A 26,805-nucleotide genomic window follows, 5' to 3' on the forward strand; every position below is an offset into this window, starting at 1 on the left:
TTTTAAAAGGAACAAATAAATAAAGGTATCTTGTAATAGTAATTTTGAAAAGACTGAAAAATATGTAGGAACCCAGAAACAACTTTTTTATTCTATTCTATAAAACTTAATAGGTTGACAAAAGAGGTATTATCTTGCTCCATGAGGAAATACTACAATTTAAGTTAGCATCACTGATCTAGTTTCCCCAGCCACCTTCTTCATCTTCTAAGCCACTGAGTATAGGTAATCAGTTTAAAATGCATTCCTCCATCATCACAGCTGTATCCTGTCTGCACTGTTTAATGAATATGAGAGTTTGCCCAAAAGAAGCCATAGCATTGAGGGAACAAGGCTGGATTTTCTCTTAAGACCCTGTGTTTCTTTTCCCAACAGGACTTCAGATGAAAGAGAGCCATCTACTGCTCAACACGAGACATGCTGCAGTATGTCTTTTTAGACTGGTGATTTTGAAATGTCAGGGTGGGATTTAGGCAAGGAAATGGAAACCTCTGCTGTTTTCCTCTTTGATGCTGTGGAGTCAAGTGACAAGGGAAGCAGTGTGCTGAGCACTGCTGTTCACCACCTCCCCAGCCTAGCACAGAGCACAGCTGCATGCAGCAATGGAAGTAACCACAGCAAAAATGTTTGAATGCAAAACAATTGTCCTTTTTAGAAATAAAAATAAATAAAGTCTGAAAATATTTCAAATTCTTCGCATCAGGAGGATGCATCACAAGTATGACACGCTGGCAGAGCAGACCAACAACCAGCAGTGCCTGATAGGTTGGACAGAGGCAAACCATGCCTGTTTCCACACAACCACCCACAAAGTTAACCTCCAGGGTGTCAGGAATGACATTCTTACCTGCTGTGACAAATGTAAGTGCTCCTCACACACTTCTGAATCTGTATTCATGGGTGTCACCTTTTGGCTGTGGGGCTGCAGCCTCACAATCAAGCTGCTTTTGGTGCAGTGTGTCACTAAGATTCACTCCATGGTGAGGGTCTGCGAGATCCCAGAAGGAGGCAGTAAGGCAGAAGAATCCATGTTCCTTGTTAATGCAAGGGGTTTTGGCACTATCGTGTACTGGGAGTGTAGGTAGATTCAAAATACAACTTGCCTTAGGGAGAAGAAATAACAGGTAAAAAAAAATAGGGGATTCTCGAAAAAGCCTTGTCGACAATTCCAGGCCCTGCAGCCCTTCATCCTCCTTGTGATATGATGAGAGGAGTCTGTGGAGAGCTTGGGGTTCAGCCTGTGGATGGAAGTGATCACACTCATGATCTTGTGCATGCTGCACATAGTCCTGGCCATACACCCCTACTCTTCCTTCCTCACAGAAACTAGCTGGGTGCTAGTTTCTGGTGGCATGTGCAGAAATGCCAAGAAGAGTACAGCATGTGTGAAACGCAAAGCTAAAGTCTGAGTATTACAAACCAAATCACCACTTCTCATAAAATGATGCAAAATATGTTTGATACTTGTTTTGTTTTTCTGTTTTCTTCCCTTAATTTTGGCTGTAAGAATGGCTTCCAGGTAAGTTTGACTCACAGAAGACCCTCAGCCTAAATTTCAGAACCAGAACAGAAGCACTGATTTGCTTCATGTTTTCACATAGATGCAGTACCGTATGATAGGCACACAGCCACAGCTGTTCTTGCTAAATTGATACTTGCAGAACTCATCTACCTTGTATGAAACAATATAGCTGAATATGGAATCTTTTGCATTCCTCTATTTTCCAGTATGCGGAATTTTCCAGGTGGTTCTTACACACTAGTAGGATGGCACAGGATCTAAGCAAAGGCAAAGCTTCCAGTGGATGACCAGCAGCATCACCAAAATGACTCAGCACTCAGCTGAGGCTGATGAGTGGACAAGGTGGGTGGAGGTAGCTGTCATGTAGGAAAGAGCCTGTAACATTTAAAGATCTCCACTCTGCTCTTAGCTTTGGCTGAGGCTGAAAAACACTGATTCCAAGAGGAGAAGCCCTATTACATACCCCACAATGCTTATTAATCTATATTGATTATAAATCTATATTTTCACACATATTCCATCATGGGACTGGAGCACCTTCCCTGTGAAAACAGGCTGAGAAAGTTGGGACTGTTCACCTGGAGAAGAGAAGGTTGTGTGGAGACCTCAGAGCAACCTTCCAGTATCTGAAGAGAGCCTGCAGGGAAGCCAGAAAGGGATTCTGTCAGGAGCTGTACTAACAGAACAAGGAGCAATAGGTATAAATTGAGAGAGGAGAAATTTAGGTTATGTGGTAGGAAGAAATTCTTTACTGTGAGGGTAGTGAGACAATGGAACAGGTTGCCATGGTAGGGTTGGATGCCCCAGCCTTGGCAGTGTTCAAAGCCAGGCTGGAGAAACCTGGTCTAGTGCAAGGTGTCCCTGCACATGGCAGGGGAGGTTGGGACAAGATGATCTGTAAGGTCCATTCCAACCCCTTCACATTCTGATTTTAAAACCTCACTCCAGCAGTTGTGCACTGCACGCACACACAGAGCAAAAGGACCATGCGCTGCAGATACTGCAATTTATTGTTAAATGGTATTTCGGTAGTTACAGAGAGACCCAGCGCCTGCACCTCGAGCCCTTCCTTCGCCCGTGGCTGCTGCAGGGGACCCGCACCAAGAAGCCGCTCGCCTTCATTGAGGAGCAGCCGCTTGTAGTGAATCAGCCTGATCAGATTTGTGTTAACTACGAGGAACTTTTCCTCAGCACTCGGGACATCGCGCACAGCGACACCCGCCGCCCGCCTGTGGCCGCGTTCCTGCGGCTTCGCCAGCCGGAGGGAGGGAGAGGGGGAGCGGCCGCCCTCACTAAAGATGGCGGCCGAGGCCGGCCCGGCAGTAGCGTGGCGCTGAAGCCGTTTCCGCCCGCCCCTGCCCGTCACATGATCGCCAGGGCTGCGGCGCCGCTGCCCGGCCCCGGCGGGGCAGAGCCGAGCGGACGGGGAGCGGCGGCGGGGTAAACTGAAGCCGAGCAGAGCCGGGCAGAGCTGAGCCGAGCCGAGCCGAGTCGAGCTAAGTCGATCCAGGCCGAGCCACGGTCCTGGCCACAGCAGTGGCGCCGGGCCCTGAGCGCGCTGCGTGGTCCGGGTGACAGCAGCGCGATGGAGCCCGAGGAGGGAGAGGATCGCACCCCACTGCTGAAGGAGCCCCAGCCCGACACGGGTGAGACGGGCGGCAGCTGCCCCTGTGTGGCGGCATCACGTTGCCATGGAGGCGCGGGCCGCGAGCGCCGCTATGGGGCCCGGGGTCGGTGCCGCCGTGACGCTGTCGGGGTGACCGGGGGACAGCGGTGACGAGGGGCAGCGGTGGCTGAGGGCAGCGGTGACGGGAACAGTGGTGACGGGAACAGCCGTGAGGGGCCCGGGGGCTCCGCCGCCCGCCCGCGCCGTTAGCGGCGCTCGGTGCCGGGGCCGCCGCGGTGCCCGGGGGTGCAGGGTCAGACACGGCCCCGAGTCCCGACAGCGGTCGCGGCTCTGTCGGTGGCGGGGTCAGGCGGGCAGCCCTGTCAGACACCAGCCCTCGGCTCGGTGTCGTTGTAGTAAAGACATTCCAGCCCAAATACCGGTGCAAATATTAAAAGCTACCGGGGTCCACCGAGATCGTGTCAAAATTTCATATGAAGGCAGAATTTGAGTCAAGACTAATTGTTTGTTGCAAGTATGGAGAGGAAGGAAGGTGAAAGGATGCACGAAGGTAGGAGAGGAGGCTCCATATATGATCAGAGCTTAACAACAGAGCCCGCATGTTTCTATTTGTCTGTGCTGTTTTGCTTCCCAGAACATACAACCTATAAAGAGTAGAATAAGATTTTTTGTTTCTTTAGCATGCCATGCAAAAATGCTCTAACCTACTTAGCAGATGTGCAAATGCATCAAGGGGTGCTGCTAACCAAATGACTTTAAAAGTGCCAGAAGGAGAGAATTTGAGCTCAAGTCTTCCTAAAGCAATATGTTCTTAAGTTTGCACAATGCATCAGGCTCCAGTTAGAGGTGGCTCACCTCACCCACAAGGAAAACTACTGCAAATGAGCAACTTCCTTTAAACTGCCGTGCAACTTGCAGCACAGACCTTTTTTAACTGCAATTTAAGAATCTTGTTAAATTATAGCTACATTGCTTTAAAACATGCCCCTGAAATCAGAATTTGCTATTGACGTAGGACCAAAGACTGCTAGTCAAGGTAAGACCTTGAACCCAATGCTTTAAGCTTTGGTTAGCTGCTTTAAACTTTAGGGGAGTGAATGTCTGTGTCTCTGATTACATAGCACTCTCCCGAAACACACCTGTAATCTTCTTGAATATTCTGTTTCGTTAACCTGATCTAATATTCTTAACATATTTCAAATGCACATGATAGAATGACAGGGAACCAATAATTTAGTATCTGTTTGCTTCAGACTTCAATTCTACATGTTTATTAGGTGTTTTTAATAAAAAGTTTACAGTTGGGAAAAAAAATCTGACACTAGTGACCTTAAGTTCTTGCACATCTGTTTTGTGGAGCTTGCTCTCCATGCAAGTTGTATACCAGTAAGAGCCTTATAGAGGAAAAGTAATGGATGTTCCAGTATAAATTATATGACTTTACATTTTCTATGTAAGGCAAATTGCTTTTTAAACAATGACAAAGAATGACAAAGCTGCTTGACTAGTTTTTGTGTAGTAAGTACTTCCTGTTCTTAGTGCCTGTTGTTTTTAATGTAAGCAATAAAATCTTGGCTGCTCTCCCTCGTGTCGTTTAGAAATCCAGGATGGCTTTTTCAGATGCTTCTGAGGCCAAACTTGCAATTACCACAGGTCTGGAAGGGGTTTTGCATATTTCTACAATAGCCTTGTTTATTATTTTTTTATTAAAAGAGCACAGCAAGTACAGCATCTCTGTGTCATTTTAACAACTTGTGCAGCCATAATGAACTTCACATAAAGTTTGTCAGGATTAGAGACTTCAAAAATGGGAAAGTTCTCTTAATTTAATGAAAAACAATCTTGCAGGAAGGTTCTGTTGGTGTTTCCCCTGAAATGTAAAATCACATAGGCTCATTCCTTGTTTCAGGGAAGTTACTGGGAAGGGGAAGGTATCTTTGTCCATAGGGCATGCCCTTTGTTTCTTACTGCAGATCAGAAAATCCAGTCAAGTGACATACTGCAGTAGCAGATAAGGCTCTGGTCAGTCCTGTTGATAGATGTACTTGTTCTATTCATCATTTGAACTCTGAGTATTGAAAGATGAGATCACTGTAGACTGATGTGAGCTGAGGTAATATCTGCTGATCTTCCCAGAGTTTCAGACATCCAGGTTATAAATCTTCCCATTAGTAACGTAGCTCCCTCACAGGAGGGGAAACTCTACGCTCAATTTGCAAATTCAGCAGATTGTTCAAGTAGTTCCTCCTCAATCTGACATTCCTGCTCAGTAGTTTCAGGCATTCCCAGTTTATAAAGAGTAGCTGCAAATATTCAAACTCTTACAGCTCAGCTCTGGTCCGGATCTCCTGGCACTGATGAATGCTCTCTGCCAAATGCTGCTGTGTACTGCTGTAGGAAATCAATAACTGTGTTACAGGCCATAGTCTGCTATCTGTGTATAAACAGCTGACAGAGCTGACTTAATGTCACGACACAGATTTTATGCTGAATCTTAGGACTCATTTCCTTTGTTGTCTTGTGACGGCCAAGAGGGGTACTGGGCAACTGGGAGCCTGTTACTGTTTCACAGTGCCACCACAGTGTTTTCCATCCCCCTTTCTGTAGTTTTGGCAGCTGTCAGCAAATGCATATTCCCTTATAAGCAAACTTCTAGAAGGAAAATTTGTCCTAGAAAACAGCCTGAAGTAGCAATGACTGTTCTTCAGCACAATTTTAGTAGTATTTGTGTTTCTTGAGCCATTTTTGTGTATGTTACAGGCTTTCCACTAATTGTTTTGGGGTCTTTTTAAGTGTGAAATTCTGTCTTGAAAACATATTACAGTATTTTGGAGAAGACTTCTGAAACTATGTTTCTAAATCCATTTCCACAGACCACACAGTACACATCCTCTGCAGTCCTCACTCTAGTGTGGGTAGCTGCCCGTTGTCTAAATGAGGATTACATTTGCTTTGCACATCAGTATGAAAGTGGGGTTTTAAATTTTTTTCAACCAGCCTCAAACTCTACCCCTGTAAGAAAAAAAATTATCTTGTCTACTTGCTAATTCTTTATCTTACCCAAAGATTTCTGAGAACCTTAGTAGAAAGTGCTGATGAGTTGTTCTTATTCTGTTAGATCTGTTAAACATTTTTCATTTGCTCTCGTTTCAGTCCCTGCATGCTGCTCAGCTCGCTACAATCTCACCCTCCTGGCCTGTTTTGGGTTCTTCCTCGTGTATGCACTGCGTGTGAACCTCAGCGTAGCTCTGGTGGATATGGTAGAACCTAACACAAGCTCAGCAAAGAATGTGACTTCCAGTGTGTGCCCAGAGCATTCCTCCACCATGAATGTTCCTCGCAACACCACGGTGAGGTCTCAGACATATTGTCTTGTAACGTGGTGTGTCAAAGTGCTTTTAGAACTCTGGGATAGATAGAACCATAGAAAGAACAGGCTGGTTTTTACTGGATAGTGGTTCTTTTAAAACTATTCTGGGAAATATTAGCCTTAAATGACTAGCTAATTGAGAAGTGCTGTGCTCAGAGTCAGCTTTTTACATACCTCTTTTCTGTGCTATTCCTCAGAAATTGGCTAATCTGACCATGCAGATCTACCGTGACTCACTGTTTTGTATGCCACTTATCAATTGTTACTGTTATATCTGCGTCAGAGCTCCCATCACTGTCCAATTTGCCTGCTCTTTGTACAGTCACAATGGCATGAAATTTCATTACAAATTAACATGTAACATTTCTCCCTTCACTTCTTCGATCTCTTTCCCAGATCATGCATTTTGTCTTTATATCCTTTACCTCTGAATTCCAGTAGTCCTTACAATCACACTTCTTAACTGAGCTGACAGATATGGAAAAAAAGATTTCTAAAAAACCCTCCAACTTTGTGAATTTGGACTTGCACCGATCTTATCTTGTAGTTGAAGTAGTCATGAGCACTCTTGCCATCTTCCTGCTTTCATTTTGTTTGCTTTCATTTATTATTTATCACAAACAAATTATAATGGTGAACTTTATGGGAAGATTCTGTCTCATCATTTCTGTGAAATGTATGCTGCTCATTTAGATGTGGAAAAATTGATCTTTTGGAAGTGATCCCAAATTTCAGAATCACTTTATTGGGCAACAGTTCCTGTCTTCTTGCTGGCTTCCTTTATAGCTGCAGATTCCTATTTCAATCATCTTTACTTTTATTGCATGGTCCACTAAACTCAACTTCCCTCTGTTGTGCTTCTCCCATTATTCTGCCTACCCTTGTGAGACCTGTCCTTAACCACTCTCTTTCTTCACATTAAATTTAAGCACCTGCCTTTCCTTATTAGTTTTTTTTTTTGTCCATCAATTTTCTGCAGGTAGAGCCTTTTTATAGAGCATGACAGAATGTCCACTCTGATTCAGAAGTGGGATTTGTACTCAGGCAGACTTACATAGTCAGTACCTGTCACCTAACCCAAGCTGCTTAGGATTCAAAAAGTGCTAACTGACAGAGCACTTGTATTTCATGTAGTAATGATTTTCATATTTGGGTTAGATATGTCCAAACAGATTGTAAGCTACCTGAATAGCTTTTAACACAGCTTTGATTGCAGTACAGGTGGGTGTAGAGGAAAGAGACCCTAGGGAGCACGTCACAAAAAATTTGAAATTTATCTATAACTGACTAAATAGTGGATCAGTGTAATAAAAAACTGCTGTCTTTAACTTACTGCATTTTGTTGGGTTTTTTTTCTCTTCTTAGGGAGAAAAGTATTCTTGGGATGCTGAGACTCAGGGATGGATCCTTGGTTCTTTTTTCTATGGCTATATCATTACTCAGATTCCAGGAGGATATCTTGCAAGCAGAATTGGAGGCAAACTGTTGCTGGGGTTTGGCATCTTTGGTACCTCTGTATTCACCTTGCTTACTCCCTTAGCTGCAAATTTGGGAGTTGGCTACCTCATAGCTGTCAGAGCCTTGGAAGGACTGGGAGAGGTAATCCTGTTTCCTCTATGTAATTTGAAAATGTATCTGAGTAATTTGTTTAAATTTGTAGTGATTAGACTCTGTGGGGGTTGTTATGCTGGAATAGTATACAGATTGTTTCATTTGAGTGGCTTAGTTGTGTGGTTTTTAGAATAATTAAAGCATTTGTACTATATTTTAGCCTAAGCTTTTCAAATAAGAAATGTAAGGATACCTGAGATAAAACTATTCTCATTTTTCAGAAACCAGGGCCTCAAAACAGTGTTGTTTGTATTGTTGCTGATTTTCCAGAACATACAGACTCAAAAGCAGGAGAAATTAATTCTGCCTCCTTATTCTCATGCCTTGCACAATTTTTATAAGTGGCTTCTTGGTAGACAACAAAGTCATGGATTGTACTACTGCTTTTTAATGAAACTGCTTTGAAACATGTAAAGTTGAAGTGAGTTCTAAAACCCTTGCATTTCAGCAGAATGAAATGATGTTTTCTAGGGTGTTACCTTCCCAGCTATGCATTCAATGTGGTCTTCTTGGGCTCCTCCACTGGAACGCAGCAAGCTCCTTAGTATTTCATACGCAGGTGAGAAATTCCCACGCTGATAATGGGATTATAAATTTTTACTGCAGAAACAGGGAGGATTGACTTAAATCAAAGGGATTTATATTGTAAATTTTAATCAGCATTTAATCCAGAAAGTGTAACATGAAAGTAAATCTTGCTTACCATTACTTTTCTTAATTTATTCATGGTTTTTATAACCTGACAAAAGGTATTGATCTACAAATAAGTATAAACTTGGATCTAACTTTGGTATGAAGTGGTGAAAATAATTACTGTGAAGCTGATTAATAGAAGATACTGTAAATAAAAAAGATTCAGCATTAGGAACAAAAAAGCTGGGGCAGTCATAGGATAGAGCTGTTTGGTTGGTTTTTGGAGGGTTTTTTAAGTGTTCTTGGAAGAACTTGGGGAAGAAAACATCCAAGGTTCCATGTATTGCTGCAAGAGCTCCTTGTCAGAGTCGAGTACTCTCTGACCAGATTGTCCTAGATATTCTGTGTCTGGATTGTCCTAGATATTCTGTGTCTGGAAGGTGTTATGTTTGATATCGGATTTAATTCTTTGAAGATACTTTGTTACACAGGATTTTTGATTTAGCAGAGTGATACAGAATGTACTGAAAGCGCAGTACAGGTATAAGTTAGCACTTAGCAAATGTAAGTTGACACTTAGCAAAATATAGCAATTGCAATACACTTCAGTTTGGGTTGACTGCAGGTCAAGTCTGTTCTCTCAGAAATTCTGTTGTTGTTTAACTTTTGTACTTTGTGTTAGACTGACCCATGTATTCACTCCCCTCTTGTCGGTCTGGCTAAGTCAGTGAGACAGTCTCTCTTTTAATGAACTGAATGAGGAGAAACATTTACACCACCAGCTGATCCACTTGACTGACATAACTGCTTATCTAAACCAAAGCCACCCTCTGGCACCCTTTGTGTTGAGATAAAGTCAGCTTCTTTGCAACAACTGTGGTTGGTCACACCCAGTGTCATTCCCCAAGTGATGAACATGTTGCTCTTGCCTGCCTCCACTGAGCCTTCTTTTTAGGGGTTTATTGGTCAGTCACATTGCTCAGTGCAGTATTTGAGGGGCAGGTGAAAAATATAGGTTTCTAAATTTACTAGTCAAAATTGATATTATTTCTTTGAGGATGACAAATTTTGTATTCGTTTACTGAAGTAATGGTTTGCTTTGCTCACTCTTATTAGTATTAATTAGGTTTTTTATCAAGAAGACAGGTCTATACAATGTAAATTTCAGCTACAGTTTCTTAAGGAGCTAAGAGTGACTCATTTTTCCCAGAGGGATGCAACCTTAATCCTTTTTCCTCACAATTCCTCACTTTGCTGTGAACCAAGTGTCTCATCACTCGTTGAAGTGACCCTTCAAAGACCTACTTCAACTCATCTAATACATCAAAAACTTTTTTCTTTCTGTTTTTTAAAAATCTGGTTTTTGCCTTGGTATTTAATTAAATATACTTCAAAAGAAGTCTTCATGTGGGACCTAGCACACAAATTAAGCAGAGCAAACAGAGCTGGGATTACCTTCTACTGCATTTACAACTGGGAGCTTTTAAACTGTCCTTTTGTATTGTGTGAAAATATATGCTAATGTACTAGTGAGAAGAGTTTGTGGCCTTGAACAGCCCATTGTTAGCAGTCACGGGTGGATAAGATATCTTGTGTAATTCTTGGCAGGCTGTTTTCCTTCCTTTCCTTCCACGTTGGCAGTCATGTGGACTGTAGTTTAATTTAATCACGATCGTGTTGATTTTCTGAGAGAACATGTGGTTGAGTTTATATGTAGTTGTTATTTTGATTTATATTTTGCATGATGTATGTGGTTTTATTCATTGTTGGAGCTTTCTGCCTCAAATAAAAATTGTTTCCATGAAGATGGAGTCTAGGTAGCCAGAATATCAACATAGTATTTTCTGAGTTGAGATTAAGTTTGGAGAAGTAATTTTGCAGCTAACATTAAGAGACAAAACCTGCTGTTTATCACCAGTAGACTGTCAAGTATGTAAATAATACAGGTTTCTGGTTTAGATTTTGAAAGGGAAACACCTGTCATCCTTATTTTTTGCAAAATATATGTTGAATTATAAGCACAGGAATAGTTCTTTCTGGCTTTTGGCTTTATTCTGAGCTAGAATCTGCTTATCTTTCTCTTCTCCCTTGATCCTAGACCCTGTCACATTCAGGAAACATGGAATTTGAACTTACTGGTTATATATGCCTGACTTCTGCTTCATGTTTCTAGAATTCCTGGTTTTGTGGCGCTAGAAGGAGATACAAAAAAAGCAGACTATATTGTCACATTATACTCCCAAGGCCTTAATCATACTGTGCTCAGCTCTCTCTTGTTTTGACTAATTTGCATTAGTTTAGATGTGTTAGAGCCATCACTTTATTGGGACAAATGTGCTAAGAATGCTTATCTTTTATTGCTCATTGCTTCTAATTTTGGCTTCTTAGGGCTTTATGGCTCTATTTGCTTGGAGCTGCCAAGGCAGCTCATTGTGCCTATGTTTCTTTACAGCAATGCACAACCCCCTAGTGGTAGTGACAATTTTTATTCATTATTTATTACAGAAAAAGAAAATAACTCTGAAATGGCACTTATACTTAAGGGGTCCATAGGAGATTTGATTATTTTTCCACTTTGTTTTGCTTTCTTCTGGTAGGTGCACAGCTGGGAACTGTTGTGTCTCTGCCACTATCTGGTTTAATTTGTTACTATATGAACTGGGTTTATGTGTTCTACATATTTGGTGAGTTTGTGTTGTTTTAATTTTTCTTAATTATTAAAGGTACAATCCATATTCTTTTGGAAAAACGTATAAAATAAAACTTATTTTAAGTTTTAAAAGAGTGTTTGACATGTTGGGTTGCTGTTTTATTTCTTCTGGGCAATTAGAGATATTTAAGGCTAAGTAGATTCCAGTGAATGGCTAAATAAGCCTTCTTCCAGTGAGCAAAGCTGTCTCTGAGTTGGACAAAAGCTGGTACAAGTCAAATGCTCTTAACTCTCCCACCACTTGAAAACAACAGGCTGAAATTTCTTATCTGAAGTGTGAAATTGAGTTAATAACTTTAATCCCAGGAATGAATCTCAACTTTGAATGAACGAACATGTGAAAAGTTACTGCTGCTTAAAACGTAAACTGGAAAATCTCTAGCAGTCACAGGGACCCTGAAGGAATGCATAGCATACTTAGTGTGACACATATTCTGGAAGAAGCTGAAAAAGAAAATTTTTGTTTTAACAGCATGTCTCACCTAATGCCTTGTACAGGTGTGTCTACGTATGTGAGACATTTCATATTCTGCATGGGAAAGGCAGAATCAGAATATAAGACAAGAGTTACATTTTCCTCAAAAAAAATCTCCAACTTTTTACAAATCACGAAGATTCAAACCAAAGAACTGAACAAAATTAAATAAGTTAAAATGTAGAACTGAACAAAATGAAATAAGTTAAAATGTTACAATTACATAACATGCAGTTATTTTGGACCGATTATTGAAAAGTTAACTTTTTTCAAATGAAAATTCTGGACTTGGCTTGTAGAATTAAGGTGATATTTTATGTAATAAAAGCTTAATAAAATTTTATGTAATAAGCTGATATATTATGTAATGATATTTTGTATATGTGCATAGAGTATTTTTTGTGATTAAACTTAATGTGAACTTTTTATTTCCTGAGGGTGAGCCGTACCCTTTGTGGCTTTTCCATGTGGCTGATAAAAATACAATTATGTATGAGCACACAGCTTTCTTGCTGTATGAAGAACTTCAAGTAGAGGAGAAAAAAAAAGAGGAAAAAAATAAAAAGAAAAAATTCTGCTTAGTCATCTTCATTCTTTATTGTATCTAAATGTGCATTGTTAAGCCACTTTGGGGAACTAGTGGCAAACACTAGTAGTGTTTGTAAGTAGATAGAAAAATAATGTTAATTAAAATTATATTAGAGTATTGAGAAAGCACTTCTGACTATATCATCTGAGAGTATTACTCAATAAAATTGCTTTTTTAAAATCTATATCTCTTCATCGATCTTTTCACAACAATAGGTGCACTTGGCATATTGTGGTGGTTCTTCTGGATGTTGTTGGTTAGTGATACACCAGAAACTCACAGGAGCATTTCACATGCTGAAAGAGAATATATACTGTCTTCTCTAAAAGATCAGGTACAGCACTTTAGTAGAGACCAACCTACTTCAGTCTGAACATAAACCACAAACATGGTCATTAATGTCAAGCTTTGTTTATTGTTTGTTACTTGTTTTGTTATATGTTTATGTAAACATGTTTATGTTTAGAATACCATTCTTAACCTGAGATGGAGACAGAACTTTTCAAACTTTTTTTTTAAATATTGCAGTTGTAAACTGAAAAACAATCAGTAATCAAACAAAGCATTTATAATAATGCTTTTTGTTACAGACGTTGTTGAGGTGCTTTATTTAAAAAACTTTGTGTTAAAAAAATGCTCAAATCTCTCATTTTATACTAGATCCAGACCTGTATAATGTCTTTAACACTTGCAATACCATATTTTACAGCATTTTTCAGTGTGTCATCTTGACTAAGAAATAGGTTAATATTCACAGAGAAAATGTTTATGAGCCAGTTCCTGAAGTCTGCATAAGATTCATTCCTATGACTGGGGGGATATGTATCTACAAACAGTGAAGCTGGCTGAGAGACCAAAATTAATATCTAGGATTGAGCAGGAAAGGTTCAGCTAAATCAACACCCGAGGGGTGACTAAATATTTAATTGTTTATAATAAAAGCAGAAGGCATCAAATTTCAACAAGGGAAGGCATACTTTTTGAATTACAAAATGTAGTAATTGGTTTACTTTGGAATAGTAAACATCAGAGCAGTAACATACTTTAGTAAACCTTCGTTGAGAACTGAAGCCAAGTAATTCATTCATTGCTGATGACTTGCATCTCTCAACTGGGACTGTTTTGTGCCTTTCAGAATAGATCATGAGCATAGATTTGGTTAGCATCAAAACCACTGTATTTAGTAAATGTTCATATCAACATTCTGATTCCCTTCTTTTTCTTTTCTCTTTGTCTCCTGCTTGCCAGCTTTCTACACAGAAGTCTGTTCCCTGGAGACCTATGCTGGGGTCCCTTCCACTCTGGGCTATTGTTGTGGCACACTTCTCTTACAACTGGACTTTCTATACACTTCTTACACTCTTGCCCACATACATGAAGGAAATCCTGCGATTTGATGCACAGGAGGTGAGATGTATACAAATATAATAATTTTCTTCTGAATTAAAGAACCTAAATCACCTGCTGTTTAGAATAGAGGAAGCTGTTTAAGAACCTTGGAGTGTAAATGTATAGCTGGGAAAGATAACCCCACACAATTAAGCAGATGTATCAAAAATGTTGCCTGACTTATAATTTCTACTTTATGGACTTACTTGACATTTACCTTAGTGGTAGCTTTCATGTTAAATTTTCTGTTTGAAGATGCATGGTACTCATCTTTACCTGCCCTGCTTTAAAACAGTAACTATAAAAATAGTTTCCTTGTTATATGGCTTCTATGATTATTTCAGATTTTACACCAAGTTTTATGGCTTCTGAAATAGTATCTACTTCTTTGCTAATTCATAAAGGAGAACATTTCCAGTTAAAAATAAAACTAAGAAAACCATTGGACAATTGGCATTTTTGAAACTATTTTAGGGATGGGGTTTGGGGGAGAAAGGGACCAGAGAGAAGCTTCGTTCTGATAGGATCACTTTCCAGATTGTGCATTTCTTTCCTCAATGAGCAGTAGAGGTAAAATACCTTTTCTTACTAAGGTAACTGGATGAAACCAAACCATAGTCTTAAGATCTAGATATAGTGCTTTGTAAGGAAATTTTATAAAATTAAATTATTTATTAGGGAAAAATTAGGGGGTGGGGAAGGCAGAATAGTCTTATTTATAGATTTACTTGACTGTACTGTTCTGTCTTTAATGAAACAGTTTTGGTGATGGCATAGCTTACTTGGAGAAACTGGTATAGCTAAGATAAAAAGGTGCTCAGAAACTGCAAGAAGTGTAACATAGTCTTTTCCTGGTTTAGCAAACCAAACTAGTTTAGAGGCATCTGAAGATGAATGCCATGCAAGAAAGAGGTGATACCAGCAATCTTGGGAGGAGAAGATGGGGAACTTTAACATTAGAACAGAAGGTTGCATTAGAGCAAGCTGCAAAATAGCTGGAAAAAACTAACTGATGTTGCTGGTTGGGCTCCTCATTATGCCTTCAGGTATTCCCTGAAGAGTCATCCATATTTGTGAAAGTCATTTGCTACCATAGCTCTCAGTTGCATGTGTTTTGTAAAACACCATTGCATTAAATGGTAGCAGATTCTGCTGTGAAGTGATTTCCTTTGACTTTGGGTCATGTTTTTGGAGTAGCTTGGAGTACTGGCTGTTGTGAACATCAAAAAAAACAACTTGTGTAAAAGTGTTGGACTAAGTGTTGCCACACATTTAGATGGAAATTGTTACGGTTTAAAATATTATACACTTGTTGCTGTTCAGTTTCCTTTCTAAAATACAGAAATTAGTTTAAAATAATGCTGTGTCTTTGAACACTGCTTTGAAAAAGTTTTTTAATTACTGAGACTGTCTCTATTTTTCAAAATTTTACTTACGGTTTTTGAAAACTGAGCACTGAAATGCAACAGGCAGCATGCTTAAGTACTGGTAGAATGGACTCCAGCTGGGGATGAATGTCTTGTTTCATTTAAAATTAAAACTTCTAGGGAATCTTTCTCTTCTTGGCAAATATACATTTCATACTAGTGTATGAAGATCATACTATTTCTACTCAAATACCCCTTTTGAATCACAGATGAGATCAAATTATAGCTCTGTTATCAGTAACTATCCATAATTTTTTGGAAAGGCTGTAAATGTGGGCAGTTTAGTAGTACCTTTTGTTCCCCTTCATCAGAAAATCACGTAGAATCACACAGATATCTAAGCAGCACCTGTTTAAAGTAATGGGAATTAACTGGTGGCTTCAGTCTAAGTGATGTTAGATCCTGAATAACTCAGCTTTGAGACTGTGGGACGTCCAGCCTAGATGTGATGAAAAGTTCTAGTTCTAGATTTTGTATCTGTTTACAGGCAGCACCAGATGTTTCAGATGGATTAGGAATAATATAATATAACAGTAGTACAAAACCCAGAGATTCTGTATAGTTTTCAAAATTCTGAATATTTACAGCTTCCAATTTTAGTAACTCACTTGATATTGGTATCCTGGCAACTTCCACAATCAGGTTTATGTCCATAGGATACCTTCAGTTATAGTTTTCTTCTTCCTGAAGCTAGTTGCTGATCTAAACCTTTGCGTTTTTGGTGTGACTGCATTGGTAGTTACGGATTAAGTTAGGATTGGTTTGTCATTTTAGTGTTTCAACTGTCTTCTTTTAACCTCCTTAACAGAATGGATTTTTGTCTGCCCTGCCTTATTTTGGATGCTGGTTATGTATAATTCTGTCTGGCCAAATTGCTGATTATTTACGGGAAAAACAGAACTTCTCCACTGTTTGTGTTCGCAAATGTTTTACCCTAATAGGTAGGTGCAAGTATAATCTCTTGGAACATAAAATCTTAGAAAATATAATAATATCAATTTGGGAAAATTTAAGGGCTTGGGGGAGTAGTCTAACATTCTGCTGTGCAGCATTGTGCATGGCTTGAGAGGAACAATTTTATTTGTACATTAATGTGTCAGGAGTAAATCCTATCTTTTTCCATGACAAGTAGGCCTGCTGGATAAGAGAACAATAAGAGATTGTCAAAAGCTTTTTTTAGGTCAAGATAATTGGACTACAAGCAAACCACTCAAATAAATGGTCATGTATGTAAAGTCACCATAAAAGGGTGAATGAAACATTGTTGTCAGAAAAGGTTTATCAAACTGACAGGATTATTGTTCTGCATGAGCCTATTCTGTTGTTCAGTGTTTTGTTTATCTAAGACTAAAGTAACTTAATGGGAATACACTTGAAAAATACACTTGCAAAATTTACAGCTGTTACCACAGTAGAAAGACCAAACAGAATCCAAAATGGTCTTGACTAACCAGGAGGAGAGATTATCTGAAATCACCAACAGATCAGCCAGATCAGGCTTTTAATGAAGTAAAAGGCTTTATTTAAGAAAGAGAAGTTGATTGCTGAATAAAGAAGGGACAGGGGAAAGAAATTTAAGAAAAAATAAAAAAAGACAGATTAGGCACGAGATCCACAAAAATTGCATCCCAGTTATTGTATGGTGATCCTTGCTGCCTTCTCAATTCAGCTGCTTCAATTTCTTTCTTTAAAGCAGCTCTTGTAATAAATTCTCAGACACTTTGTCTTTAAGCCTATGCTATTTTGGTGATTCAATTTACTGCAGGGCTGCACACCTCACACCCACATATGCATAACTCACAAGAAAAAATGTTGTTGTCTTAGAAAAAGCAGGACTTAGGTTGGCTTCATCAACAAAAGTGTGTACTTGCAGCTGTTCACAGAGGTCATGCTGGGGTCATGGAAACGGGCTCTGGTACTGAGAAACAGCCACCAAGATAGGAAGCAGTGTGCATGAGCTCATGATGGCTGATAAACTGTTTCCAGTGCCTCATGCAGCATCTCTACAGTTATCTTGGATTCACCCATGGTTCACCGTGTCAGTGCAGCTTCAATTTATTTATAGCAATAAATAAAATTAATTTGTGAGGTAATTTTCATAACTTGTTGATTTTTGTTAATTTTTTAATCTAGTTTGTTCCTTGCCACTAGAGCGGGATGTTTCTGATCTGGTTGCTGTTTCCTGAGACAAGTTTTGCAACCCATCTGCTCTTCCTTTTAACAAGGACATATAGTGACAGCACAAGAGGGAATGGCTTCAGACTTGAAAGAGAGTAGATTTGAATTAGATAATAGAAAGAAATTCTTTACTGAGGGGGTGGTGAGGCACTGGAACCAGATTGGTCAGGGAAGTTGTGGCTGCCCCATCCCTGGAAGTGCTTAAGGCCAGATTGGACAGGGCTTTGACCAACCTGATCTAGTGGAAGGTGGCTCTGCCAGTGGCCGGGGGTTGGAGCTGGGAGGTCTTTAGTTCCCTTCCAGCCTCGCCCGGTTGTGATCCCGCCGCGGTGGGCGGGATGTTCCAGCCGTCCGGCTGGAAGGCGCACCCTGCGGTGCCGGCTCCGTGCGCCAGGGGGCGGCGGAGGTTGGATGGAAAGCGCTCGGCGTGGGGCCTCCAAGCGTCCATTGATTCTGAGGCTTCTGTCTTAAAGGAATGATTGGACCGGCGCTGTTCTTAGTAGCAGCCGGATTCATAGGCTGCAACTACGCCCTGGCTGTTGCATTCGTGACCATATCAACAACACTAGGAGGATTTTGTACATCAGGCTACAGCATCAACCATCTGGACATAGCACCTTCGTAAGTATTGCTGAAACTGTTGTTAGTGCATGTGAAAAGTTTATTACGCCCTTTTTTTCTTTTTGTGTTGCTGAGGTGCCTTGGAAATGTAGCTATGGAGCATGTGGTGTACAGGCCTGGAGTGTAAACAGTGACAGTTAATTGGGTTTACAATATTAAGCACTGTATTTCCAAAAAGTGCTAGTTTGGCAGAGGATATGACATAAACAATAGTTTGAAATAATTTCAGTTTTGATCCTGCAGTAATAATTTCTGTAGTTACAGATTTTAATTACAGACTTGATAGACTTTTGATTCCTGTTTATAATAGGACAGTGCTTTTTGAACTATACAATACAGTTAAGTGTTTCACTGTTTTCAACTTTTCCATCAGAGCTATCAACCTCTGGTATGAACATTACCATATTTAAGCGCTGTGCATTTGCAAAACATTCTGTACACTGGAATCTAAATCTTGTTACAATTAGTTGACCTGATTTGTCAGTATGTAACAAATCAGGTATGTACAATTGCTCTTAAATGCATAATTTTCAAGAATGGAAAGTTGAGACTTCAGGTTGTAGTTTCTCTGATGTGTTACAAATTCATAATTGGGCAGATCTGTCAGTTTCCCAAAGAGTGTGTGTGTATGTATTTATATTCTTTTAAAAGTGCACTGGTAGAAGTCAAGTACTTTGCTTTGTCCTTCATTTACCAATTTATGGTAGCATTGAGATGTGAATGGGGTCAAATGACTTTATGTCCAAGGAAGAGTGTGTTTCAGTATTAATGTGTAAAATGAAAAGACTTTAAGTCTAAGTGTAGAGGAAAAAATATTTTGTAGAAGTAGCATCTATAAAAAAATTCCGATCATCTAGACAACTTATGGGAGACCTTGCATCCTAGCTGAAGATGGTATTCAGGCTTTGGCAATTGAAATGATGGTGGTCATATCCACAATCATGGACAATTTTTGACTTAACAAATGGATATGAAATAATGGGAATCCAGTTAATCTTGGCAGGTGAGGTTAGGTAATAAGCAAGAGGGGAGGCATCAGTGGCCAGCTATAAACAGCTTGTAATGCTGAATTGAATATGGAAGTAAGAAAAATAGCATCTGTGGTGCACTTTGTTTTAAATCATATTTTTAAAAACTACAAACTTAGAAAATTTACTTAAAGCAGTTCTTCTGGAGTGTTATGGGACTATTTTACAACTTCTGTTTCAAGCTTAGTTTTGCAGAACTACAAGAGTTAGTTTGCAAAATATGTATTAAATGGTGCTTGTTATGTGAGTACAATTTAACCTGTCCATGGAATACAATAGAGCTGTGACAGGGAAAAGGAAATCATGCAACTGCAGTGTGATTGACACATACAAGGAACTATTGTATGTAGGCAATGGTTGAGATTTCCCAAACTAGGATGTTGTATGTGTCTTCTAATTTTAGCTACTTCATTTTGCATTTCAAATATCTATATATCAAGAGTCAATTTGTTTATAACAGTATTCAGAGTATTTTAGCTGTTGGAAAAAAGCCACGAGAAGAAAATTATTTTACACCATGCTGATGCCTGTCAGCAGGCATAGTTAGTTATCTCACATGAACTGCTGCAGATCCAAATCCCACTCTATTCTTCCTGCCCTCGATAAAGTCCTGTTTTTTCCCTTCGCGTTTGCACCAGACAAGTTCCTCTAGCTCTTCTTCCCTCTCAGACAGGCAGAAGGGAGCACACTGATTGCAAGAGGGTAAATGTCTTGCTGATGGTTCAGAGACTTTGGCCCAGCATTGCCTCTAGAGGCAAGTGGCTGCATGTGTGGGAAGACTTTCCTTGGTGGTGATGTGGTCAGGGTGAGTGCTGTTTGATTGAAATCAGTGATTTTCTATTCAGCACGTGCATGCTTTACTTCAGGGTAAATCTGTTCAAATGGGGACAGAGAAGGAAAAAAGCATGTCCTTGTAACTGAGGTCATATTAAAAAATTTATTCAGATACAGAAATGCAAAAAACATCTGAGATGAGAAGAAAAAGAAGACTGTCTTTCCTCTTCTCTCACACTTAATTTTTTGCAACTTGTCTGAACTTTGTTGGATAAAATTATCAAGGCAGATATGCACAATTTCAGAGAAATGCTTGACATAATTGTAGAAATCTAAAAACAGGGTCCACATAAAATTGTGAAGGAAACCTTGGTAAAGAGTTCACTCCGAGCTCAATATTTATTTTTCATAATTTACTGAAAGACATTAGAAAAACCAGGAATTATTCAAAGCAGTTTCAAAATGCACAAATGCCCATTTAGACTGGTTAAAAGCATGCTGCCAAGAATAGCAAATGATCCCTTTTTGCTGCTAAAACTTCCATTATATCAAAGAAATAATTATTATATTCACAGGAAAAAAAGTGAATGAAAATACTGATGCTTAATTAACAACAATATTTGCTATGTGGTTTTGGTTGCTAAGGTGTATTTATTATGCTGTTGGGGACAGGAGGGACACAAGATTGTTCTTTTGGGGAATATATATTCTATTTTAGCTCTTTAAATCTACATTAGTACCTTTCTATTTTTAATATAAAGGTACTAATGTAGATTTAAAGAGCTATTTTTAAATTTTAATATTGGTGTTACCATGATCCCTTGTAATATTCATGTGGCTCTGTTGTACACTAAATACTTCATATAGCTGGGTTTTTTTTACTCTTGATTTTGCTACTTGACTGCTCTGCAAGTTAATTTGTATTTGGTTATCCCCAGAATGCCATAAGAACCTGACCAACAGCCTACTATTAGTTCTGGTCTACAGACATGTCACTTTCTGCTTTCCCTTTTCATATGGGAGTTTCCACTGTGCTAAGGGAGTGCCATCCCAGTTATCTGCATCAAACAGCAAGCACTATCAAGAATGCAACCTATGTCAGAAACACTGGGCATTAACAGAGGCATTTAGCCAGCAATTGGTTAGCAAAGATCTTTGTTGACCAGTGAAACTATTAAACTATGTTTAGTTTTAAAAGTGGCTGTTAGCAGTGTTGTAGTGCTTAAACATGTTGAAAATATTTAAAGTACATTTGGTTCTACTTAAAGGCTTTAAACAGGGTTTTGCTTTATATGCTTATTTTCCTAAGGGAAACTTTTACACTTTGACATTCAGCTTCATAAAGGCTTATTAATTCTAAACCATTTTCCAAGATAGGAAGACTGCATGCTAGGTTTATAAGAAATAAAGAAGTTTTAACTAAAGCATCACCATGTTTTAAACTGATATGTAGTGCAGAGTTTCAAGAAAAAAATCAACTAGTAGGCTAGATGATTGTTTCCCTTTCTCAGGAAAAAAAGCACATGTTTTTCTAATATCACTGGAATGAATATTGCAATCTTTTGTAACAATGCTGCATGGTTGAATTTTCCTGTTTTGGTAAAGAAAATTCCAAAGCTATGAATTTCTCTTTAGAGATGAAATATGTTTCCATTATGTTAATATTGGTGAAGACATAATTTTACTCTGAACAGCCTAAAATGATCACTGGGATATGATTCCTTTCTCTTACAGTAAACTGCAACTATTAGTGTTTTGTATGATTCTTCACCTAACAAATTCACCTTGAAAATCCAAAACATTGGGATCTGTGCCCTGGTGGTTAGAAGGTCAAACTTCTGTGGAACATCTGGCTCTTATTTCTCTTCAATCTCTCTCACAAGTCAGCACTTGTGGTACAGTTTCAAACTTTCAGTATTGCAGCATGCCTGTGAGAGAGATCTTGAATTGCTTGGAGGTGAGGTGCTGAGACTCAGATATTAAGCAAGTTACCAGCTTTTCCCAGCAAGTTTTTATGGCTGCTGGTGCATACACATACATTTGTGTGTGAGAGAGCAGCACGTTCATGAACAGGAGCCCTCAGAATGGAGCTGCAGGAACGGCAACCAGCAGAACTGGTTTAGTCAGACCCATTTCCCATTGGCCTTGACCCACAGAAAGCTGAAGGGAAGAACTGCCACAGCACTCTGAACTCCTATCTTTGGAATATACACTTTGTAATGTAAGTGGGGATATCCAGGCACACTGCTGATACTGCCTTCTTGGCAAACAAATTTTTAGCAATGAAACCTGAACCAACTCTTACTGTTGGCAAACAGCACTTTCTCATACTTCTTGTTGTCTTTCTGCTTCAAGACATGTAATATGTCTTTAACTGCTCCAATGGATCCATTCCAGACAGTTTGGTTGTGGCTTAGCAAAGGGGATGTGAGTTTGGATTATGGATCTTGAGCAAAGCCATAGGCAATTCAAGTTAAATTCCATACCTAGACTCTGAAAAATAAAGACATGCATAATCATTGAAGTAGAAAAGGATCTTTAAGATCATCACACCCAACCATTAACCTAACATTGCCAATTCCACCACTAAACTCTGTCCCTTTAAATGTATGTGCCAAGCTGTCAGTTGTTATTAGAAGAAAAGCAAGTCATTCACAGTGGAATATTTGTGTTTTAATTTCTCTTGTGTGATCAAGGTAAGGCCTGCGTGATCAAGTTAGACAAATTTGTTTCCATGATTGATAAGCCTTACAAGTTAATAAGCAATGTTAACAAGTTCTCTTGCAGGTACGCTGGAATTCTCCTTGGGATCACAAATTCTTTTGCTACTATCCCAGGAATGGTGGGGCCAGTTATTGCCAAAAGCCTCACTCATAATGTGAGTCTGTTTATTATTTTTTTCAGTTGTTATATTTTTATCTCAGTTGAATAGAAATTCCTTCTTCTCAAGTCTGCAGTCCTTAAATGAAACATGGCTTACACCTGTAAGTCACATTGTTCCATTGTTGTGAATTACTTAATTCCTAGCTCTTATTTTCCTGATTCTGATCAGGAAAATAAGGGTAAAATCAAAGACCTTTGTAAGACTTGAAAATTTTACTGACTCGCTCCTTATATTCTCTAGGAATTAAATGAATATATTTTTATCACAGTGGAACTCTGATAAAATGCCAACTAGATGAGACATTTGTGGTATTGCTTTATTAAACTAGAACAAGTTCTTCCTTGTTTTTTTTTAATTAGGCTCTCACGTGAGGTGTTGAGTTCTAATGTCAGCACTTCTCAGACAAGTGAGAAACTAGATTCTAGTGTTAGATTTGACTAACAAGGTGGTGTGGTGATTTGGATAGAAAAAGGGAAGCACTGGGGCTTTTGAGGAGTTTTTGATTACTAATTTTTCAATGAAAATGTGAAGATGAACAATCAGTGAATATTCTCCTTTTCAAGAAAGGGAGATGGGCTTAGTGATGCACTTAAAGAGATAAGTGATACACTTGGGAGATAAGCTTAGTGATAGTGATACACTTGAAGATTTTAGAGTTGGAGGTCATTCTAAAGATTTTCTTAAAAATCACAGATCACGGGATATTCTGAATTGGAAGGGACCCACAAGGATCTTTGAGTCCAGCTCTTAAGTGAATGGGCCATATGAGGATCAAACTATTGACCTTGGTGTTATTATCACCATGGTCTAACCAAAACAAATCAGAAAATATTCATTAATACATTCCAATAAAATCAGTTCTTCCAGATACCTTAACAAGTGGGTTGTTTTAGGGTATTTTTGTTCAGTTTGGTTCTTTCCCCTCCATACTAATGCACTCTTCAGATATTCTGTTTTTGTAGTAAGATCATTTACAGGTTTGTTACAGCATCATGTGGAACTTAAAACAAACCCAAACCTTTAAGGCGTCTATAGATGTTTTTTCTTTATTTGAAAAGAAAAAAAAACCCAAAAGGCAAATAAACCACAGTTCTTTACTACACATTTATTAAGGCCTTTCTTAAATACCAGAGTTTAGAGGATTACTCTTGAAATCTAAGTAAGGGTAGCTACCTTGTTTGGACCAAAAGGCACATGAATCTGGACTGTTCATATAGTGGTTTTTAGGAATACTGCACAGTGCAGGGCACTTCAGCTCTCGGATCACCTGATCTGAAAGCCAAAGCAGTGTTTCCCTTACAGTAACATTGTCCACCTTTGTATCAATGGTTCTGCTTCTCGGGTGATAAACTGATCCAGGTAGGGTAATGTAGTTCTGATAAGACTGTCTTGTAAGCTATATTATAAAACTGAAGTTGACTTCACTAATGTTTTCATCCTTAATGTTTATAATGCTTTTACGTTGCTGTGAAATCATGCTGAATGGCATTTACATTTAAATGGTCAAGGCATGTAGCATTGATTTTTAAATTACTTTTTCTTGAGTGTGAAGCTGCAAATTGACTGCATCTTTTTTTTTTCTTTTCCCTGTTTGACAGAATACTGTGGAAGAATGGCAGATGGTTTTCTATATTGCTGCTTCTATTAATCTATTTGGAGCAATTTTCTTTGCATTATTTGCAAGTGGAGAAGTTCAGGACTGGGCAGTCAGTGGATATCACTTGCATAGAAACTGAAGGAGATGTTGAAATACCAAAGCTGTGCTGAGTCCCTTTGTGCTTAGAACTGTGTGACCAGAAAAGTGCCTTCCCTACTGATGCCTAGGAGTCTTCAGAGCTATTCAGTTAAATTACTTTATCTCTGTATCTTTTGTACTGAAAATAATCTGGCAGACTATATCTGCTATTTCCTAACAAGAAACTACTTGGATTAACTATAAAAATTTCATGCTAGGACTTGATGTCAAATATATGATCAGAGACATTTTAAATCCGTGTGCTAGGCTCTAATACTTTCCAGTTTTTAATTAATATTTTCTGAATTAGGGTGTAGGCAGATGTTTGCTGATACTAAAATGAGAGGAAAAAGTAAAGTGATTTTGTAGCACTGTAAGGAGGAATGACATGCAAAGAATTGTACCCAAAAATGTGTTTTGATTTCCATTATGAAACTGATAGTTTTTTGCTGTTTAAAAAATTGTAGAAGAGCTCTAGTTTCATATAATCTTTTATAGTGCTTTTATTTTGTCATTGTTTTAACAACGGCTAACTTCTATTTTATGCACAAGTTTTGAATATATAAACATTCCCTGTTTCATGAATACAGTTTGACAACTAATACACAGCAACAAAGAAGTAAATGTAGCATTGGAACTGAGGATAAACCACGTGTCCTCTGTGGTGCAGGTTTTTCAAACGGACCTTATTTTTATTTCTCTCTGCAAAAAAGAAGCAATGCAGCTCAGTGGTTTAAATCTAGGCAGTGTACAAGAGTGAACAAGAAATAGAATATCTGCATGATTACTTTAAAATAACTTTCAGTTTGGCAATTAATTTTTTGTCCCTTTAAATCAATGCAGTGGAATTCTTTCCTCTTGCATGTAGATATGTTTGTCAGCTTGTCGATGTAAATGAAATAAGGCCAGTGTAGCAAATAATGAGGAAAATCAGTTCTCTAACAGCCTTGTTTGTTAGCCAGATAAAACTAGAGTATAAAAGAACTAGTGCAACAACCTGGTGCTGTTACTCTTCTATCAATATGGAATTTGACACTCAAGAACATTCTTTGCACAACACACACTTAAATGCCACAGAGCAGGATTAAAAGTTAAAAAAACAGTGGCCTTGTTAAGAACAAATGGCTGAATAATGATAGAGCTGCAAAGCAAAGGAAAATTCCTGTGCCAAAGATTCCTGGATTGGAGCAATTAGATAAAAAGGAAAAATCACTGGGCTCTGGGTTTTTCATTTACCACCAATCCAAAAGAAAAGCCCAGTAGTAAAGCTGCTCCAGTGGAGCCTACCTTCCTTCATTTCTAGGAAATGGCATCTGCCTCTCCTTTTTAGCTTTAAGAGCCATTTTGTTTTGGCCTTCCTTGAAGTGTCATGTTCTCTGATGGTGGATTTAAACTGTGTTTAAATCTCTGTTTGTGTCTGCAGCATTTCCACAATAAACAATGTTTTGTTCAGATTAAATTAGTACTTATTCAGTGGGAGTATGTTAAAACTATATTGTGTCTTCAGTGTTTCTACAATAAATGGATTGAATATTTACATCTGCATCTGTTGTTGAAAATTACTATCTCCGTGAAGTTAGAACAGCATTTTGAAAGTATGCTGAACTACTAGGTTGGTGACTGGATTAAGGAATAGTTAATGTTTTCTTGGAAAATTACCTTCCTCAGAAGATTTTTGTCTGGCTTTACAGGTAAGTATTGTCTTCCACCTGACACTGTATTAAAAGTAATAATTGCACTTTATGTAAAAAGAAAATTGTACTCTTTCCATATCTTTGGTTAAAAAGGAGGGGGGGGGGAAAGTTTAAAAAATAAAAGATTGTATATTGTTTAAATTAATTTATGTCTTTGCTTTTCTAGAGACTGTCATCAGGGCAACATAAGGACAGGGTTGCAATTCCACCTGTTCTGAAGTTGGAAACTTCAGCTTCCTGTGCTTTTAGTCGTTTTCTTCCTGTGCTTTTAGTCTTTTTCTTCCTATGCTTTTAGTCTTTTTCCTTGGGAACTGTTCAGCTGAATATTAAAATTTAAAAAACCATACTTAATGGTATAGATGCAGTAGAAGTTTATGTAGACATTCCCTGTATCAGTTAAATGAGTCTGAACTGGATTTAGTTAAAACTGAATTTTAGGCATATGAGTGGTTGAGCAGTCCAGAAAATTTTGGACCAGCATACTAGATTTTCTTTTCCCTTCATCTAATGCACCGTTATTATTAATTTTGCATATTCT

General features: G+C 38.7%; 1 protein-coding gene across 1 annotated transcript; it reads left to right on the forward strand.

Annotated features, from left to right (window-relative positions):
- Positions 1–2,896: 2,896 nt before the first annotated feature.
- Positions 2,897–26,112, forward strand: SLC17A5 (solute carrier family 17 member 5). The gene is made up of 11 exons (XM_030946350.1): positions 2,897–3,168; positions 6,303–6,499; positions 7,885–8,118; positions 8,602–8,689; positions 11,361–11,447; positions 12,753–12,871; positions 13,786–13,944; positions 16,162–16,294; positions 18,005–18,152; positions 22,742–22,832; positions 24,437–26,112. Exons 1-11 carry the CDS (start codon positions 3,108–3,110, stop codon positions 24,572–24,574), a joined length of 1,455 nt encoding a protein of 484 aa, XP_030802210.1. The 5' UTR covers positions 2,897–3,107; the 3' UTR covers positions 24,575–26,112.
- The last annotated feature ends 693 nt before the right edge of the window (positions 26,113–26,805 follow it).

This window comes from Camarhynchus parvulus, chromosome 3, assembly GCF_901933205.1.
Source record: "Camarhynchus parvulus chromosome 3, STF_HiC, whole genome shotgun sequence".
Taxonomy (NCBI): domain Eukaryota; kingdom Metazoa; phylum Chordata; class Aves; order Passeriformes; family Thraupidae; genus Camarhynchus; species Camarhynchus parvulus.